Source organism: Salmo salar, chromosome ssa21 (genome assembly GCF_905237065.1).
Source record: "Salmo salar chromosome ssa21, Ssal_v3.1, whole genome shotgun sequence".
Taxonomy (NCBI): Eukaryota; Metazoa; Chordata; class Actinopteri; order Salmoniformes; family Salmonidae; genus Salmo; species Salmo salar.
Window position 1 is genome coordinate 28,557,270 of NC_059462.1, and position 19,320 is coordinate 28,576,589.

General features: G+C 43.1%; 1 protein-coding gene across 7 annotated transcripts in view; it reads left to right on the forward strand.

Moving 5' to 3' along the window:
- The window catches only part of LOC106582115 (nectin-4), a 44,315-nt gene extending 36,508 nt beyond the window's left edge, over positions 1–7,807 (forward strand). For 5 of the 7 annotated variants that reach the window (XM_045704640.1, XM_045704644.1, XM_045704643.1 and 2 more), the window contains exons 6-10: positions 3,246–3,400; positions 6,229–6,334; positions 6,458–6,500; positions 6,598–6,658; positions 7,349–7,807. In XM_045704640.1, the coding sequence (XP_045560596.1) occupies positions 3,246–3,400; positions 6,229–6,334; positions 6,458–6,500; positions 6,598–6,624 (331 nt within the window). In that variant the 3' untranslated portion in view covers positions 6,625–6,658; positions 7,349–7,807. Of the gene's footprint in view, positions 1–3,245; positions 3,467–6,228; positions 6,335–6,457; positions 6,501–6,597; positions 6,659–7,348 lie in introns of those variants that run through there. The other 2 variants (XR_006761192.1, XR_006761191.1) reach the window with 2 other exon arrangements.
- Positions 7,808–19,320: the final 11,513 nt, after the last annotated feature.

The window sequence follows — 19,320 nt, forward strand, 5'->3', positions numbered from 1 at the left end:
TTAATTTTGAGTGTGACTCCAAATCCAGACCTCCATGGGTTGATAAATTGGATTTCCATTGATTATTTTTGTGTGATTTTGTTGTCAGCACATTCAACTATGTAAAGAAAAAAGTATTTAATAAGATTATTTCTTTCATTCAGATCTAGGATGTGTTGTTTAAGTGTTCCCTTTATTTTTTTGAGCAGTATATTTTGAAAATTGTTCTAACCACACTGCACTGTTGTTCAATTATTTTGTTTTATTTAGTATAGTATAAGCTTCTGTCTTAAGCATCCTAAATAATGGCATATATTCCATTCTGAATGCATATTGTGGTTGAATAAAAGTTCAAATTATTGGATATTGCCACTCAGACTGGATTCCAATAGGAATTAGACATCACTTTGCAAGCCAGAGTAATGTGACTTGATGCTGGTTTTGCAGATGACCAGTATATGCTGGTACACTGCTGACCAGCATTGAAAAATCAACCAAGGCTGGTCACCAGCGAAAACACAACCAAGGCTTCGCTCTCTCTCTCTCTCATCTTCTGTCTTATCATCTCTCCCTTCTGCTAAATCATTCTCCCTCCTGTCCCCTGATTCTGCCTCTTCGACCCTACTCTCCTCCCATTCCGCATCCTATTGACTCACACTGTCACCTTTCCTCCCGGCTGGCTCGGCCCTCCACTCCTGCTCCGTGGCTGAGTGACTCATTGTGAGCTTACAGAACAGGGCTGTTGGCAGCTGTGCGAAAATGGAAGAAAACTACATTTCCATGGGACCAATCATCCTTTCACTCACTCATCTCTACCTTTTCGCTGCTTGAGCCACTTTCTATCACTCTCAATTTCAAGCCTCTTATTCCTCCACCCCCTCTGCGGATGACTTTATCAACAACTTTTAAAACCACTTTGAAAAGAAAGTTATTGACATCCGTTCCTCATTCACTCAGCCTATTGAGTCCACTGGTCCCACTCACACAAAAATACCCTTGACCTCTTTCTCCAGAGGAAATCCTGCGACTAATGAAGTCTAGCCGCCTGACAACCTGCCCGCTCGACCCCATCTCCCTTCCCCAGACCATCTCTGGAGACCTTCTCCCATTCCTGACCACTAGCTGCGTCCCCTCTGACTTCAATATGTCCCAAGTCACTCCCCTCCTCAAGAAACCAATCCCTTGACCCCTCCTCAATCCCCTTTATTTTATTTCCAAAACTTGAGCACGATGTCTCTTACCAACTCTCTCACTATCTCTCTCAGAACAATCTTCTTGACCATTACCAGTCAGGATTCAATACTCCGCCTCCCGAGTGGCGCAGTGGTCTAAGCCACTGCATCGCAGTGCTAGCTGTGCCACTAGAAATTCTGGGTTCGAGTCCAGGCTCTGTCGCAGTCGGTCGTGACCATGAGACAAATGGGGCGGCGCTCCGTTGGCCCAGCGTCGCCCGGGTTAGGAGAGGGTTTGGCCGGCAGGCATGTCCTTGTCCCATCGCGCACTAGCGACTCCTGTGGCGGGCTGGGCGTAGTGCACGCTGAAACGGTCGCCAGATGTACTGTGTTTCCTCCAACACATTGGTGCGGCTGGCTTCCGGGTTAAGTGGGCATTGTGTTAAGAAGCAGTGCGGCTTGGTTGTGTTGTGTTTCGGAGGACGTACGGCTCTCGACCTTCACCTTTCCCGAGTCCGTATGGGAGAGTTGCAGCGATGAGACAAGACTGTAACTACCAATTGGATATCATGAAATTGGGGAGAAAAGGGGGAAAAAATAAATAAAAAAAGGAAAAGGAAAATAAAGGATTCAATACTGGTCTTCTCTGTGTCACGGAGGCTCTCCGCACTGCCAAAGCTGACTCTCTCCTCTGTTCTCATCCTCATAGATCTTTCGACTGCCTTTGACACCCTCTCAGGGCTGGGTGTCTAGGGCTCTGCATACTTTTGGATTGCATCCTACCTGGCAGGCCGCTTCTACCAAGTGGCGTAGAGACGATCTGTGTCTGCACCACATACTCTCACTACTAGTGTCCCCCAGGGCTCGGTTCTAGGCCCTCTTCTCTCTATACACAAAAAATTACTCGGCTCCATCATATTCTAACATGGTCTCTCCTGTCATTGCTTTGTGGATGACACCTACTTTTTCCCTTCCCCCTTCTGACACCCAGGTGGCGACACGCATTTGACAGATATCTCAGCTTGGAATTTCATCCCACCACCTCGACAAGACGGAGCTGATCTTCCTCCAGGGGAAGGTCTGCCCACTCCAAGACCTCTCCATCACGATTGACAACTCCACGGTGTCCCCCTCCCAGAGTGCAAAGAACATTGGGATGAACCTGGAGAACATAAAGACAACATCGTTCTCTGCGAATATCAAAGCAGTGACTCGCACCTGCAGGTTCATGCTCTACAACATCCGTAGAGTATGACTCTACCTCATACAGGAAGCGGTGCAGGTCCTAATCCAGGCACTTGTCATCACCCGTCTGGACTACAGCAAGTCGCTGTTGGCTGGCCTCTCTGCTTGTGCCATCAAACCCCTGCAACTTATCCAGAAGGCTGCAACCCACCTGGTGTTCAACCCGCTCCTCCGCACACTCCACTGGCATCCAGTCTAAGCTCGCATCCACTACAAGACCATGGTACTTGTCTATGGGGCAGCAACAGGAACTGCCCCTCCCTACCTTCAGGCTATGCTCAAACCCTACACCCCAACCATATTACTCCGTTCTTCCTACATCTGTTATTTTGGCCCTCCCACCCCTACAGGAGGGCAGCTCCCGTTCATCCCAGTCAAAGCTCTTCTCTGTCATGGCACCCCAGTGATGGAACCAGCTTCCCTCTGAAGCCTATGTTCCAAAAACATCTGAAGCCCTACCTCTTCAAAGTGTATTCTAAATAATCCCACAACACCCCCACCTCCCCTTTCCTCCAAAAAATGTGTTTGGTGAACTAACACTCACACTTGACTTTCTTTCCCCCCCCCCCGTACTAGCGCTGTGTTTACTCAATCTACTTTATTGAGGAAAAATGTGCTTACTATGACTGTGATATGTGGTTGTCCCACCTCACTATTTTAGGATGAATACACTTAGTCGCTCTGGATGAGAGTGTCTGCTAAATGGTTAAAATGTAAGTGTCAACAGCAAAAACAAAGGCTTTTTACTAGCTAAAACACAATGAAGGCTGCTCACCAGCCTATGCTTGTCTGCTGTTTTTTTCAGCAGGGTCAGCCCTTCTCCTCACCCTCTCTCTCTCTCTCCCCCAGAGTGGGCCAGCCATGGCCTCAGTCTGCAGTGAGAGCAGAGGGAGACACACTGCACCTCATCAGCCTCAGCTCTGAGCTGAATGGCCTCTACACCTGTGAGGCCTCCAATCCTTACGGACGAGCAACTGGCTCTCAATATGTGCATGTTGTCTCCAGTAAGGACACCTGAGAGAGAAAAAATAAAAATACACACACACATTGTGGCGGATGAATCAGAATTAGTTGGGTAACATAGTTAATTAAGATGTCTTATCTGCATAATATGCTTATATGATATACTTGTTATTAGAATGTATCCCTTTGGACTCTGGTGTTGGCAGTTGCACTTCTTCCCACAGTTGGGGCTCAGTCACCTGGGGCCCAGAGAGGGGAGAGCAGGCTTGTCTTTCACATGTCTCTGGTGCTATGCAGAATATCAGAAAGGGAAGAGGACAGGAGGGAACATTGTCTTCATATGTGAATGTGTCTTTACCTATTCTAAACCATGTGAAGGGATGGCGTGATTAATGGGGAACCAATTACTGGTTTCCACAATGTTTGTGTGCCAGTTACTCTCTCCTTTGGTCTTGGGGGATGTGTGTTGTAGTGTCTGGAGTTGACAATTGATTTGTGCCATTGGTCGAGTTGGTGTTTTTGTGCTAGGAGTAACAGGAACGAGATAGGAACCTCGTCTTAGGGACCAAACTGAATGATAATTGATAGCGAATGCTATCTGGCTACGGGATACTCCTTTCTCATTTAAAAAGTCTCACCTTGTGACCCATTCTATGTATCTGATGTTCGTCATGTAGGTTGAAAGGGGTGTATCTTGGCTATAAAAGACCTTTGTACTTTTGTCTCGCCACTCTCAACGGATCATTAGAAATGGTGAATCGTTGACAAGTCATTGCTATTGCAAGCTCTCATTGTTAAAGATTTAGTTTAAGTATAATTCTGACTTGTGTGATAAGTTTGTCTCTCCTCATTTTATAGTAAAGGAATGAACCACCACAACATGCAGGCACACATACACAATTCATGATGGTTTCTTTACTGGCTGCTTATACTTGAATTGTTATATTAGGGCCAATTATGTGAAATGTGATGTAGCATGTATGTATACCAAAGTTGAGCAAGATGCTCACTTATATTTCACTGCGTGTGTTAGTATCAGACGTATGGCCTCAAATCTTTTTCTACAGGAAAGTTTAAAAACTAAGATTGTCATGATTAGGGCTGTTACGGTGACCGTATTACCGGCACAACGGCGGTCACGAGTCATGATGGCAGTCAAATTCCATGTGACCGTTCAGTCACGGTAGTTAGACTTCTCCAAGCTCTGATGCTGCTGATGGACATTATTAGCCTACCAAACTTGCTAACTGCCTGGTACTCAGCACAATTGTCCCTCTAATCACTCAGACATCAATGCAATTCTAATTTAAAAATGAATCAAACACTTCATGAGAGCCCATGAGCTCATGTTTGCGCAACATTTCTATAGGCTATGCAATTGCGTGAGAAAACAGTGATGGCCTGTATTAAAAAGAGGATCCCATCAGCTTTCTATAGGCTAGGGCTACTATATTTTATTTATTTATGTATCAACTTTCCTAATATTAAGCACATCTTTACTACAGGAGTATAGCCTACCTGGCTGGCATGAAAATGAATCACGGGAAAAGCTTCCGCCATTGTTTCGATACAGGTGCATGATAATGGTCCATTCTAAATTAAAACAAATTTCACATATATTATTTAGTATATGTAAAGGCGAGATTAAATCAAGAATTGTCTGATGGGTGACAATATTAGCCTATCATTTGTGAATGATGCCCAGCTTGTGTGCAGTAAGACACTCATTTTGCGACCTTTTTCAAATCATAGTTTCACACCTCATGTAGCCTAGCACATAGACCTATATGTTTTGATAAGGTTTGTATCACAACTAAAGTGGCAAAATAATTTCTTAAAATTAAGTACATTTTTCACCATAAAAATGCACCTTATAATTTGTTTTATATTTTTATTTTACCAGGCAAGTCAGTTAAGGGGCAGAAGGACAGATTTTTACCTTGTCAGCTCAGGGATTTGATCTTGCAACTTTTCGGTTACTATTCCAATGCTCTAACCACTAGACTACCTGCCGCCCCAATAAAAGCTTTACATACATAAATCGCATTTGTGGTCACTTAAGAATGGTGTTTTCCCGCTAATGGAACATTCACGCTTATAGCCTTATAGCGCTTATAATGTGAAGAAATAGCCTAATAGTTTATCAACATTTTAAGCTTAAACGTTCAGATCTGTTGTGTCAGCCACATTGCTTAAAAAAATATTTTTTTTATGCTAGTGGTTGTATTAATTTGGGATCTATCCCATCCTACAACTGTCCTAGACTATGTTTTGGAATATTTATTTCTTGCACAGAATAGGTAAACTTACAAGTTATCAACTGGCAGCTTCATTAAATAGTACACACAAAACACCAGTCTCAACGTCAACAGTGAAGAGATGACTCCGGGATGCTGGCCTTCTAGGCAGAGTTGCGAAGAAAAAGCCATATCTCAGACTGGCAATTAAAAAGAAAAGATTAAGATGGGCAAAGGAACACAGACACTGGACAGTGGAACTCTGCCTAGAAGGCCAGCATCCCAGAGTCGCCTCTTCACTGTTGACATTGAGACTGGTGTTTTGTGGGTGGCTTTTAGGCTATGTCTGGAAACCAGGAGATGCTAAATGTGTTAATGCCAATTAACGTCAATTACCGTGAGACCGGCAGTTTTTTGCTTGACAATCACAAGCTGAAGAAATTTCATGACTGCCACAGCCCTAGTCATGATACACACTTTTAGCTTATTGCATATGTACACATATAACGTTCTAGCATTATCTCTTTGCTTACAGGAAAGTGTTTGCATTAGCGCTACGATGATTGCTAGGGCATGTATTGTAGTTGTAAATGCAGCCTGTTTATATTAACTGTATCCCCCTCTCCTCACAGATACATCTGCTGCCTGTTGGGTTCTACTTGTCATTATATTTCTGATTGTTGTTGCTGCAGCTGCTGGACTCATATGGTACCGGTGGAAAAACGGAAAATGTCTTTGGTAACGTCAGCTTCTCAAAATCAAGCACTGAGTTTTGCATAGTGAAAAATGTATTTATATTGAATTATCATACATTGATTTTGCTTTCAAATCCATGTTCACTTTTTCTGGATAATATCCCAGGAGTTCATTCATGGGCGATCACCAGTTCGAGGCACAATCACAGGTATGTGACTATGTTACAGGCCATCATTGTTGCGTGACTAACCTATCTCAGCCACTTTTTGCTCTGTAATAATACTGTTAAAATGTCTAATGACAAGGTTGAGGAAGATGAAGCTGGGGTGTAAACCAAGAGGGCAGATAAGGAAGAAGTATCATAAGGTAGGGTACATACCCTTTTATTCTTTTTTTTTTGAAACACATTTGAAATGTTATTCCCCTAAAAAAATGTAAAGGTCTATTTATTGTGTTGGCTTGAAGAAGTCGCCAGACAGGCTGAGAGCAAATGCCATAAGAATCTTAGATGTGTAGGCTCGGCCCTAATTTATGTGTTCTCTGTCACTTGGAATTGTATTGCAAATGGTCCAGGAACACAAGGAAAGGACAATGCCCAAGGACTAGTCAGCCCTTCCCCCTTTGAGGGGCCAAAATGTATCTCTGTTACAGTATCCAGAGGACTGACTATTGAATGTGTGATAGAATAATTCCATAGTATCCATTTTTGGTATCTATCTAAAACTTCTTCACCGAGGATAACTTTAATGTTATCTATGTGGCTGTATGTTCTCTGTGGTAACTTGTATCTGTACAGGGTTAACTTTAAATTACTCTATGCATAGAGTTGTGTGGTCCTCTCAGAAATTATATCTTATTTACATTGGTCTTAGATTGGTCTTAGATGCTGTGACACCCTGTTGAGATTGGTCCTTGGTGGTCAGGTTACACTGTAAACTTGGTATTGTTTGATTGGTCGGTGGTTTTGGGTTGACAAGGTTACACCTTCAGATGTTATAAATGTTCTCTCTTGTCCTGTTGATGGGGAAGGTTGTATGATCAATTCTCATTTCCTAGGCTTCAAGGCATCTCCATGTTAGCATCACCTACTGGTATGGCTACTGCTCAGCATCCGACCGCAAGGCGCTTCAAATGGTAGTGCGTACGGACCAATACATCACTGGGCCCAAGCTTTCTCCCATCCAGGACTGCTATACCAGACGGTGTCCGAGGAAGGCCCTAAATATTGTCAGACTCCATCCATCCCAGTCATAGTTTGTTCTCTCTGCTACCGCACGGCAAGCTGTATCGACCAAGTATAGGTAAAAAAGACTCCTTAACAGCTTCAATCCATAAGACTGTTGAACAGTTAATCAAATGGCTACCCAGACTATTTTGTATTGACCACCCCCCTCCTTTTTTTACGCTTCAACAAGTTACTGAGTAAAGGGTCTGAATACTTATGTAAATGTGATATTTCCGTTTGTTTTTTATACATGTGCAAAAAATTATAAAAGCCTGTTTTTGCTTTGTCAACATGGGGTATTGTGTGTAAATTGAGGGGGGAAACTACAGTATGTAATCCATTTTAAAATAAGGATGTAACAGAATGTGGAAAAAGTCAAGGGGTCTGAATACTTTGTGTGTGTGTGTGTGTGTGTGTGTGTGTGTGTGTGTGTGTGTGTGTGTGTGTGTGTGTGTGTGTGTGTGTGTGTGTGTGTGTGTGTGTTATTTATTTCACCTTTATTTAACCAGGTAGGCTAGTTGAGAACAAGTTCTCATTTGCAACTGCGACCTGGCCAAGATATAGCAAAGCAGTTCGACACATACAACAACACAGAATTACACATGGTATAAACAAACATACAATCAATAAAAAAAAATCTATATACAGCATGTGTAAATGGGGTAGGATAAGAGAGGTAAAGCAATAAATAGGCCATAGTGGCGAAGTAATTACAATATAGCCATTAAACACCGGAATTGTAGGGTGTGCAGAAGTTGAATGTGCAAGTAGAGATACTGGGGTGCAAAGGAGCAAGATAAATAAATAAATACAGTATGGGGATGAGGTAGATTGGATGGGCTATTTACAGATGAGCTATGTACAGGTGCAGTGATTTGTGAGCTGCTCTGACAGCTGGTGCTTAAAGCTAATGAGGGAGGTAAGAGTCTCCAGCTTCAGAGATTTTTGCAGTTCGTTCCAGTCATTGGCAGCAGAGAACTGGAAGGAGAGGCGGCCAAAGGAAGAATTGGCTTTGGGGGTGACCAGTGAGATATACCTGCTGGAGCGCGTGCTACGGGTGGATGCTGCTATGGTGACCAGTGACCTGAGATAAGGTGGGGCTTTACCTAGCAGAGACTTGTAGATGACCAGGAGCCAGTGGGTTTGGCGACGAGTATGAAGCGAGGGCCAGCCAACAAGAGCATACAGGTCACAGTGGTGGGTAGTATATGGGGCTTTGGTGACAAAACGGATGGCACTGTGATAGACTGCATCCACTTTGTTGAGTAGTGTTGGAGGCTATTTTGTAAATGACATTGCCGAATTCAAGGATCAGTAGGATGGTCAGTTTTACGAGGGTATGTTTGGCAGCATGAGTGAAGGATGCTTTGTTGCGAAATAGGAAGCTGATTCTAGATTTAATTTTGGATTGGAGATGTTTTAATGTGAGTCTGGAAGGAGAGTTTACAGTCTAACCAGACACCTAGGTATTTGTAGTTGTCCACATATTCTAAGTCAGAACCGTCCAGAGTAGTGATGCTGGATGGGTGGGCAGGTGCGGGCAGCGAATGATTGAAGAGCATGCATTTAGTTTTACTTGCATTTAAGAGCAGTTGGAGGCTACGGAAGGAGAGTTGTATGGCATTGAAGCTCATCTGGAGGTTAGTTAACACAGTGTCCAAAGAAGGGCCAGAGGTATACAGAATGGTGTCATCTACGTAGAGGTGGATCAAATAATCACCAGCAGCATGAGCGACATCATTGATGTATACAGAGAAGAAAGTCGGCCCGAGAATTGAACCCTGTGGCACCCCCATAGAGACTGACAGAGGTCCGGACAACAGGCCCTCCAATTTGACGTGCTGAACTCTATCGGAGAAGTAGTTGGTGAACCAAGCGAGGCAATCATTTGAGAAACCAAGGCTGTTGAGTCTGCCAATAAGAATGTTGTGATTGACAGAGTCGAAAGCCTTAGCCAGGTCGATGAATACGGCTGCACAGTAATGTCTCTTATCGATGGCGGTTATGATATAATTTAGGACCTTGAGCGGGGCTGAGGTGCACCCATGACCAGCTCTGAAACCAGATTGCATAGCGGAGAAGATACGGTGAGATTCGAAATGGTCGGTGATCTGTTTGTTAACTTGGCTTTCAAAGACCTTAGGAAGGCAGAGTAGAATAGATATAGATCTGTAGCAGTTTGGGTCTAGAGTGTCTCCCCCTTTGAAGAGGGGGATGACCGCGGCAGCTTTCCAATCTATGGGAATCTCAGACGATACGAAAGAGAGGTTGAACAGGCTAGTAATAGGGGTTGCAACAATTTCTGCAGATAATTTTAGAAAGAGAGGGTCCAGATTGTCTAGCCCAGCTGATTTGTATGGGTCCAGAATTTGCAGCTCTTTAAGAACATCAGCTATCTGGATTTGGGTGAAGGAGAAGTGGGGGGGGTTTGGGCGAGTTGCTGTGGGGAGCGCAGGGCTGTTGACCGGGGTAGGGGTAGCCAGGTGGAAAGCATGGCCAGCCGTAGAAAAATGCTTTTTGAAATTGTCAATTATTGTGGATTTATCGGTAGTGACAGTGTTTCCTAGCCTCAGTGCAGTGGGCAGCTGGGAGGAGGTGCTCTTATTCTCCATGGACTTTAGTGTCCCAGAACTTTTTTGAGTTTGTACTACATGATGCAAATTTCTGTTTGAAAAAGATAGCCTTTGCTTTCCTAACTGCCTGTGTATATTTGTTCCTAATTTCCCTGAAAAGTTTCTTATCACGGGGGTTATTTGATGCTAATGCAGAACGCCACAGGATGTTTTTCTGTTGGTCAAGGGCATACAGGTCTGGAGTGAACCAAGGGCTATATCTATTCTCGGTTCTAAAATTATGATTGGAGCATGCTTATTTAAGATGGTGAGGAAGGCACTTTTAAAGAATAACCAGGCATCCTCTACTAACGGGATGAGGTCTCTCATTCCAGGATACCCCGACCAGGTCGATTAGAAAGGCCTGTTCGCTGAAGTGTTTTAGGGAGCATTTGACAGAGATGAGGGGTGGTCATTTGACCGCAGACCCATTACGGATGCAGGCAATGAGGCAGTGATCGCCGAGATCTTGGTTGAAAACAGCAGAGATGTGTTTGGAGGGCGAGTTATTTAGGATGATATCTATGAGGGTGCCCGTCTTTACGGATTTGGGGTTGTACCTGGTAGGTTCATCGATAATTTGTGTGAGATTGAGGGCATCAAGCTTAGATTGTAGGATGGCCGGGGTGTTAAGCATGTCCCAGTTTAGGTCACCTAGCAGCACGAGCTCAGAAGATAGATGGGGGGCAATTAATTCACATATGGTGTCCAGGGCACAGCTGGGGGCAGAGGGTGGTCTATAGCAAGCGGCAACGGTGAGAGACTTGTTTCTGGAAGTTGAAGCTCGAATTGTTTGGGTACCGACCTGGATAGTAAGACAGAACTCTGCAGGCTATCTCTGCAGTAGATTGCAACACCGCCCCCTTTGGCAGTTCTATCTTGGCGGAAAATGTTATAGTTAGGGATGGACATTTTGGGTTTTTTGGTGGTTTTCCTAAGCCAGGATTCAGTCACGGCTAAGACATCCGGGTTGGCAGAATGTGCTAAAGCAGTGAATAAAGCAAACTAAGGGAGTAGGCTTTTAACGTTAACATGCGTGAAACCAAGGCTTTTACGGTTACAGAAGTCAACAAATGAGAGAGCACATGGGGAGTAGGAGTGGAGCTAGGCACTGCAGGTCCTGGATTAACCTCTACATCATCAGAGGAGAAGTAGGAGAAGGGTACGGCTAAAGGCTATAAGAACTGGCCGTCTAGCACATTCGGAACAGAGAGTAAAGGGAGCAGGTTTCTGAGCACGATAGCATAGATTCAAGGCATAATGTACAGACAAAGGTATGGTAGGAAGGGAGTACATTGGAGGTAAACCTAGGCATTGAGTAATGATGAGAGAGATATAGTCTCTAGAGACGTTTAAACCAGGTGATGTCATCGCTTATGTGGGAGGTGGAACAACATGGTTGGTTAAGGTATATTGAGCAGGGCTAGAGGCTCTACAGTGAAATAAGACAGTAATCACTAACCAGCACAGTAATGGACAAGGCATATTGATATTAGGGAGAGGCATGCGTAGCCAAGTGATTGTATGGGTCCAGTGAGGGGTCGGGCTGGCTGGGGACATGTTGATTCAGACAGTTAGCAGGCCGGGGCTAGCAGTTAGCAGGCCGGGGCTAGCAGTTAGCAGGCCGGGGCTAGCAGTTAGCAGCCCGGGGCTAGCAGTTAGCAGGCCGGGGCTAGCAGTTAGCAGGCCGGGGCTAGCAGTTTGCAGGCCGGGGCTAGCAGTTTGCAGGCCGGGGCTAGCAAGCTAACATAAGGGCCTTAGATCGATGTCACGATGGGGGAAAGTCTGTTTTTGCCTCCTCGTGCGGTGACGTTGATAGACCAATCGTGGAATTACTAGGGTTCCAAGTAGCAGAGGGGTCCAAGTCCAATTGGCAAAATGGGTATAATGGTTCAAGAAACTGGTCGATGGATCAGCTGTCCAATATGCTCTAGATAGCTAGCAGGCCGCGGTTAGCAGAATGGGCCTTCAGGGGACGTCGCGCCTGAGGGGCCTGTTGGGATCCTCGGGCAGATTATGTCGGTATTCCAGTCGTGAAGGATCGGCAGGGTTCCGTGCCCCGTGCCGGCAGTAGAAGGGGTCCGGATATTGTAGCCGAGGAGTGGGCTTCAGGAGTAGCCCAGGAGCCCTAGCTGGGAGATGGGTCTAGTATGGGCTAGCTCCAGGCTAGTTGGTGCTAGCTCCGGGACGGAAACGTTAGCCAGAAGTAGTCAACCCAGGTTGCGGTTAGCTAGCTGCCATGATCCAGATGAAAAGGTTCAGAGTTTGCGGTAGTAATCCGGGGATATGGAGAGAAAAATAGGTCCGGTATGCTCTGGTTTGCTCTAGTAACCGAAAGGTTACAAGATCGGATCCCCGAGCTGACAAGGTACAAATCTGTCGTTCTGCCCCTGAACAAGGCAGTTAACCCACTGTTCCTAGGCCGTCATTGAAAATAAGAATTTGTTCTTAACTGACTTGCCTAGTTAAATAAAAAAATATAAATATATGTGTGTATATATATGGATGTGTATGTATGTATGTATGTATGTATGTATGTGTGTGTATATATGTGTGTGTGTATGTATATATATATATATATATATATATATATATATATATATATATATATATATATATACATACATACATACATACATACATACATACATACATACATACAGTGGGGAGAACAAGTATTTGATACACTGCCGATTTTGCAGGTTTTCCTACTTACAAAGCATGTAGAGGTCTGTAATTTTTATCATAGGTACTCTTCAACTGTGAGAGACGGAATCTAAAACAAAAATCCAGAAAATCACATTGTATGATTTTTTAAGTAATTCATTTGCATTTTATTGCATGACATAAGTATTTGATCACCTACCAACCTGTAAGAATTCCGGCTCTCACAGACCTGTTAGTTATTCTTTAAGAAGCCCTCCTGTTCTCCACTCATTACCTGTATTAACTGCACCTGTTTGAACTCGTTACCTGTATTAAAAGTCACCTGTCCACACTCTCAATCAAACAGACTCCAACCTTTCCACAATGGCCAAGACCAGAGAGCTGTGTAAGGACATCAGGGATAAAATTGTAGACCTGCACAAGGCTGGGATGGGCTACAGGACAATAGGCAAGCAGCTTGGTGTGAAGGCAACAACTGTTGGTGCAATTATTAGAAAATGGAAGAAGTTCAAGATGACGGTCAATCACCCTCGGTCTGGGGCTCCATGCAAGATCTCACCTCGTGGGGCATCAATGATCATGAGGAAGGTGAGGGATCAGCCCAGAACTACATGGCAGGACCTGGTCAATGACCTGAAGAGAGCTGGGACCACAGTCTCAAAGAAAACCATTAGTAACACACTACGCCGTCATGGATTAAAATCCTGCAGCGCACGCAAGGTCCCCCTGCTCAAGCCAGCGCATGTCCAGGCCCGTCTGAAGTTTGCCAATGACCATCTGGATGATCCAGAGGAGGAATGGGAGAAGGTCATGTGGTCTGATGAGACAAAAATAGAGCTTTTTGGTCTAAACTCCACTCGCCGTGTTTGGAGGAAGAAGAAGGATGAGTACAACCCCAAGAACACCATCCCAACCGTGAAGCATGGAGGTGGAAACATCATTCTTTGGGGATGTTTTTCTGCAAAGGGGACAGGACGACTGCACCGTATTGAGGGGAGGATGGATGGGGCCATGTATTGCGAGATCTTGGCCAATAACCTCCTTCCCTCAGTAAGAGCATTGAAGATGGGTCGTGGCTGGGTCTTCCAGCATGACAACGTCCCGAAACACACAGCCAGGGCAACTAAGGAGTGGCTCCGTAAGAAGCATCTCAAGGTCCTGGAGTGGCCTAGCCAGTCTCCAGACCTGAACCCAATAGAAAATCTTTGGAGGGAGCTGAAAGTCCATATGGCCCAGCGACAGCCCCGAAACCTGAAGGATCTGGAGAAGGTCTGTATGGAGGAGTGGACCAAAATCCCTGCTGCAGTGTGTGCAAACCTGGCCAAGAACTACAGGAACCGTATGATCTCTGTAATTGCAAACAAAGGTTTCTGTACCAAATATTAAGATCTGCTTTTCTGATGTACCAAATACTTATGTCATGCAATAAAATGCAAATTAATTACTTAAAAATCATACAATGTGATTTTCTGGATTTTTGTTTTAGATTCCGTCTCACAGTTGAAGTGTACCTATGATAAAAATTACAGACCTCTACATGCTTTGTAAGTAGGAAAATCTGCAAAATCGTCAGTGTATCAAATACTTGTTCTCCCCACTGTGTGTGTATATATGTATGTATGTATGTATGTATGTATGTATGTGGACATTTCAAACAAGGACATTTCTAAGTGACCCCAAATGGTAGTGTACATGTATACACATACACACACATACATACACACATTTACACAAAATATATATATTGTGTATGTGTATACATGTACACTACCATTTGGGGTCACTTAGAAATGTCCTTGTTTTTGAAAGAAAAGCACATTTTTGTGTCCATTAAAATAACATCAAATTGATCAAAAATACAGTGTAGACATTGTTAATGTTGTAAATGACTATTGTAGCTGGAAACTGCAGATTTTTTTAAATGGAATATCTACATAGGCGTACAGAGGCCCAGTACCAGCAACCATCACTCCTGTGTTCCAGTGGCACGTTGTGTTCACTAATCCAGGTTTATAATTTTAAATGGCTAATTGATCTGCACAACGCATCACCGGAGGCAAACTACCTGCCCTCCAGGACACCTACACCACTGATGTCACAGGAAGGCCAAAAAGATAATCAAGGACAACAACCACCCGAGCCACTGCCTGTTCATCCCGCTATCATCCAGAAAGCGAGGACAGTACAGGTGCATCAAAGCTGGGACTGAGAGACTGAAAAACAGCTTCTATCTCAAGGCCATCAGACTGTTAAACAGCCATCACCAACATAGAGAGGCTGCTGCCAACATAGGCTCAAATCTCTGGCCACTTAAATAAACGGACTTAATAAAAGGTATCACTAGTCACTTTAAATAACGGAACTTTAATAATGTTTACATGTCCTACATTACTCATATGTATATACTGTTCTATATCATCTACTGCATCTTGTATTTCGCTAACCATTCTGCTAACCATGTGTATGTGACCAATAAAATATTTGAAATATAAAATATATTTTGATTTGTTTAACACATTTTTGGTTACTACATGATTCCATATGTGTTATTTCATAGTTGATGTCTTCACTATTATTCTACAATGTAGATAATAGTACAAAAATAAAGAAAATCCCTTGAATGAGTAGGTGTCCAAACTTTTGACTGGTGCTGTGTACATACATATACACTACCGGTCGAAAGTTTTAGAACACCTACTCATTCAAGGGTTTTTCTTTATTTTACTATTTTCTACATTGTAGAATGTTTTGTTATTAATTTGTGTCACATATCACTTTGCAAACAATGTAAAAAAAAAAAAACATGCATACAAACAGTCTCTTTCTTGAGTAAAGCAGCAATGCAGGTGTTTCAGCTTAACTCAGTACTTTCTGTGGTGGAGGGGCAGACCAGCGTAAGGGGAAGTTAGACCACTAATTATGCTTTTGGGTTCCAAGGCGCTACTGTGTCTCTAACTGACAATGAATGGGCGACATAAACCAAATAGAAACTTATAATTGTACACGACTTCAGTATTACTTACTAAAACTGTTGTTATAATAAGGTTTTTATTCTAAGAGATACTTGGACTACAGTTATGGTGTGGAAATGTTACTTACTGTGGTAGTGTAGCCTACTCCCAACCAGTCACATTGTACAACGCCCGAGTGACGCAGCGGTCTATGACACTGCATCACCATTCAAACTGCGTTGCTACAGATACTGGTTCAATACCCGTGCCGTCCGCGACCTCACCCATGAGGTGATGGTAGGCTTTTGGTTTCTCTCCCTCTAAAAAAAGAAGTAAATAATTCTAAATAACCTGGCTTTATTTACAAATGAGTACCAATGTCTCACAACCATGTTTAATAATGGCCTTTTTCTCACTTTATTTGAAAATGAAATAATCTCCAAAATATCATACTTTTTTAAAACAAAGCGATTATTATTAATTCATTTAGAATTATATAAAAGCCCCTTAGATATTCTCACAGATATATTAACCCGGTTTTTCACAAGCATAGCACTGAGATCGCGGTGGACGCACAAGGTTTAAGGTACGAGGGAAGAGCAGCGCACAGAAGACGGACCTGGTCCATGGGGAAGGGAGTAGTGATGGGCATTCCGGCTCTTTTCAGTGAGCCGGCTCGTTCGGCTCAGCTCACCAAAAAGAGCCGGCTCTTTTGGCTCCCAAACGGCTCTTTAAAAAATATGTTTTCACAGCTGTCCTTCCTCTCTCTCCTCGGTTGCTAAGTGTGTGACTGTGAGTGAGTTGGCTCGGCCCTCCCTCACACATCTTTGGTTCGTTGGTTGACACTGCGTGTCTGTTGACAGGAACAACAGGTGAGGCTGTTAATCTGAGCAGACAGTCAGATGGAATGTCTGTGCGCGCTTGAGCATTTAGGCCTATATTATCATATATATTTTTTAGTTCTTTGAATTAGTTAATTCTATTCATTTAAATCTTTTGATTATTCATATCTTAATTTTTTTATAGTTCTATAAATAGATTTGGCGCTTCTGATATGCAAGCTGGCTCCCAAAGGCTCCCAGAGCCGGCTCGTTCGCGAATGACCCATCACTAGAAGGGAGGAGGAGGAAGGGGCATTGCACTGGGTAGCACAGAGCAACACTTTAAGGGGCATTGCACTAATAATGGTGCTGACTAGGGAATGTTCCCGCTGTTCTTAGTGCCTGTCTGCAAGTTCAAACTAAAACAATGTAACCAATAATGGCGCGAAAAATGCCCCTTAAATATGAATTCTGAGGGCAGAAATTATTAAATATTAAAGCATTAGACCTCTCACTTAAGGCGTCAGTCAAAAGTTATACTTAAATCCGAACTGGATTTAACAAAAAATTACATGAAAAGCACACATTTGTAAATCCCAAACTCTAAAAGTAATTGTAAAGGTAGATACAAATTACTTGTGACATTGAGGTTACAATAAAAAATGTAAACAAGATGCTGTGTTTTTATTTAACGTAGTGATGGACAGCTGGAGGCATTTTGAAAACAGGTTTTCAAACACTTGTTTTTCAAAAGTGTACTGTAGCAGGTGTAGCCCTATAAGCAGGACAATAGACTCTTTATAGCCCGGCTACTGTAGGAGTGAACATCCCCCAACTTTTATTCAATGCTTAAGTACTCTAAAGTGTTACATTTCTAACTCAAAACAGCAGTACAGTATTTCTTCATCAACATCTTTATGCTTTCGATAATAAAATAACGACAAAAAAGACATTCAAAATGCAGATGTTTATTTAAACTACATTTTAGTTGCACTTCCACCCAGCTCCATGACCGCGGGTAAAAGCCCTCATTTGCAATGCAAACCCAGGAGGCAGTGTGTTTTGGGTCATTGTCTGCATTTGTAGAAGAAAAAAATACTTTTAGCCTAACAGCCAACATTAGGTACAATACTAGAAATATACATGTAAATAGGCCTAAACATAACAAAATATTGCTATAATCCCAACTTGAAAGAAACAATGTAGTCCCAGAAATACCTCTCGGACATAGGGTCCAGCATATCTCTTGATGATTTCTTCCTCAAAAAAATCTCGAGCCATGATACCTGAAAAATGAGCCAACTGTGAATTATTGTGGAACACATAGCAGTCCGTGAGGTGTAGGCTATAATATTTTATGTACCTTTTGCTTTATAAATAGCCGAACTTACCATCAAATCAAATATGGGCCTGGTCTCTGGCGAGAAATTGCCCCCCACACATGGAGTTTGAGCAGATGCTTGGGAATCGGCTTGCTTGATCTTCTTCCTTTTTTCTGTAGCAATTTTGAGCAAATTGCTCAAGGGCCAGAGTTGATTAGTCTGTGAAGATGACGTCATTGAATGTCTCGACAGCTTTGATCTGGGCCTGCAGGACGCAAAGTTCTTTGTTTGTCAGACGAATCATCGGGTCGAAACTACAAAACAGTACAAAACAAGTGAACACGTGGTTAATGTTCTGAATTTTTTTTATTATTATTATATATAACATGTCTTACCGAGCCTTTCCATAAGTCCACACAAGTTTCTTCAACTGTCTTCTGACTGTGATTAGGGTGTGGAAACGGTCACGTTGTACAGGCCATATTTTCCTAACAGAGTGGCGCAGCGGTCTAAGACACTGCATTGCAGTGCAAACTGCGTTGCTACAGATGCTGGTACGATACCCATGCCAGCCGCGACTGGGAAACCCATGAGGCGATGGTGGACTTTTGGTTTCTCTCCCTCTAAAAACATAAATAAATAATTCTAAACAACATACTGGCTTTATTTACAAATTAGTAAGAATGTCTCACCCCATGTTCAAGAATAGCCTTTTTCTCACTCACTTTAGGTTATTTGAAAACTAAATCATCTCCAAAATATAGTTATTTTTTAAAACCTGTTGAGGACTATTGTAAAGTGGTTGTTCCACTGGATATCATAAGGTGAATGCACCAATTTGTAAGTCGCTCTGGATAAGAGCGTCTGCTAAATGACTTAAATGTAAATGTAGGACAGACATTCCGCTAGCGGAACGCCTAGCCAACATCCAATGGAACAGCAGGGCGCGAAATACAAAACATCAAAAATCTAATAATTTCAATTTCTCAAACATACAACTATTTTACACCATTTTAAAGATACACTTCTCCTTAACTTGTCTGGGCAAGGGGGCAGTATTTTCACGGCCGGATAAAAAACGTACCCGATTTAAACTGGTTACTACTCTTGCCCAGAAATGAGAATATGCATATAATTAGTCGATTTGGATAGAAAGTTGGATAGAAAGTTTGTAAAACTGTTTGAATGGTGTCTGTGAGTATAACAGAACTCACATGGCAGGCCAAAATCTGAGAAGATTCCATACAGGAAGTGCCCTGTCTGACAATTTGTTGTCCTTCTGTTGCATCTCTATCAAAAATACAGCATCTGTGCTGTAACGTGACACTTTCTAAGGCTTCTATTGGCTCTCTAAAACCGCCAGAAAGTGGAATGGGGTGTCTGCTGTCTCTGGGCAAAGTACAGCAGCAGAGTTTGTAAGTGGTCAGCCT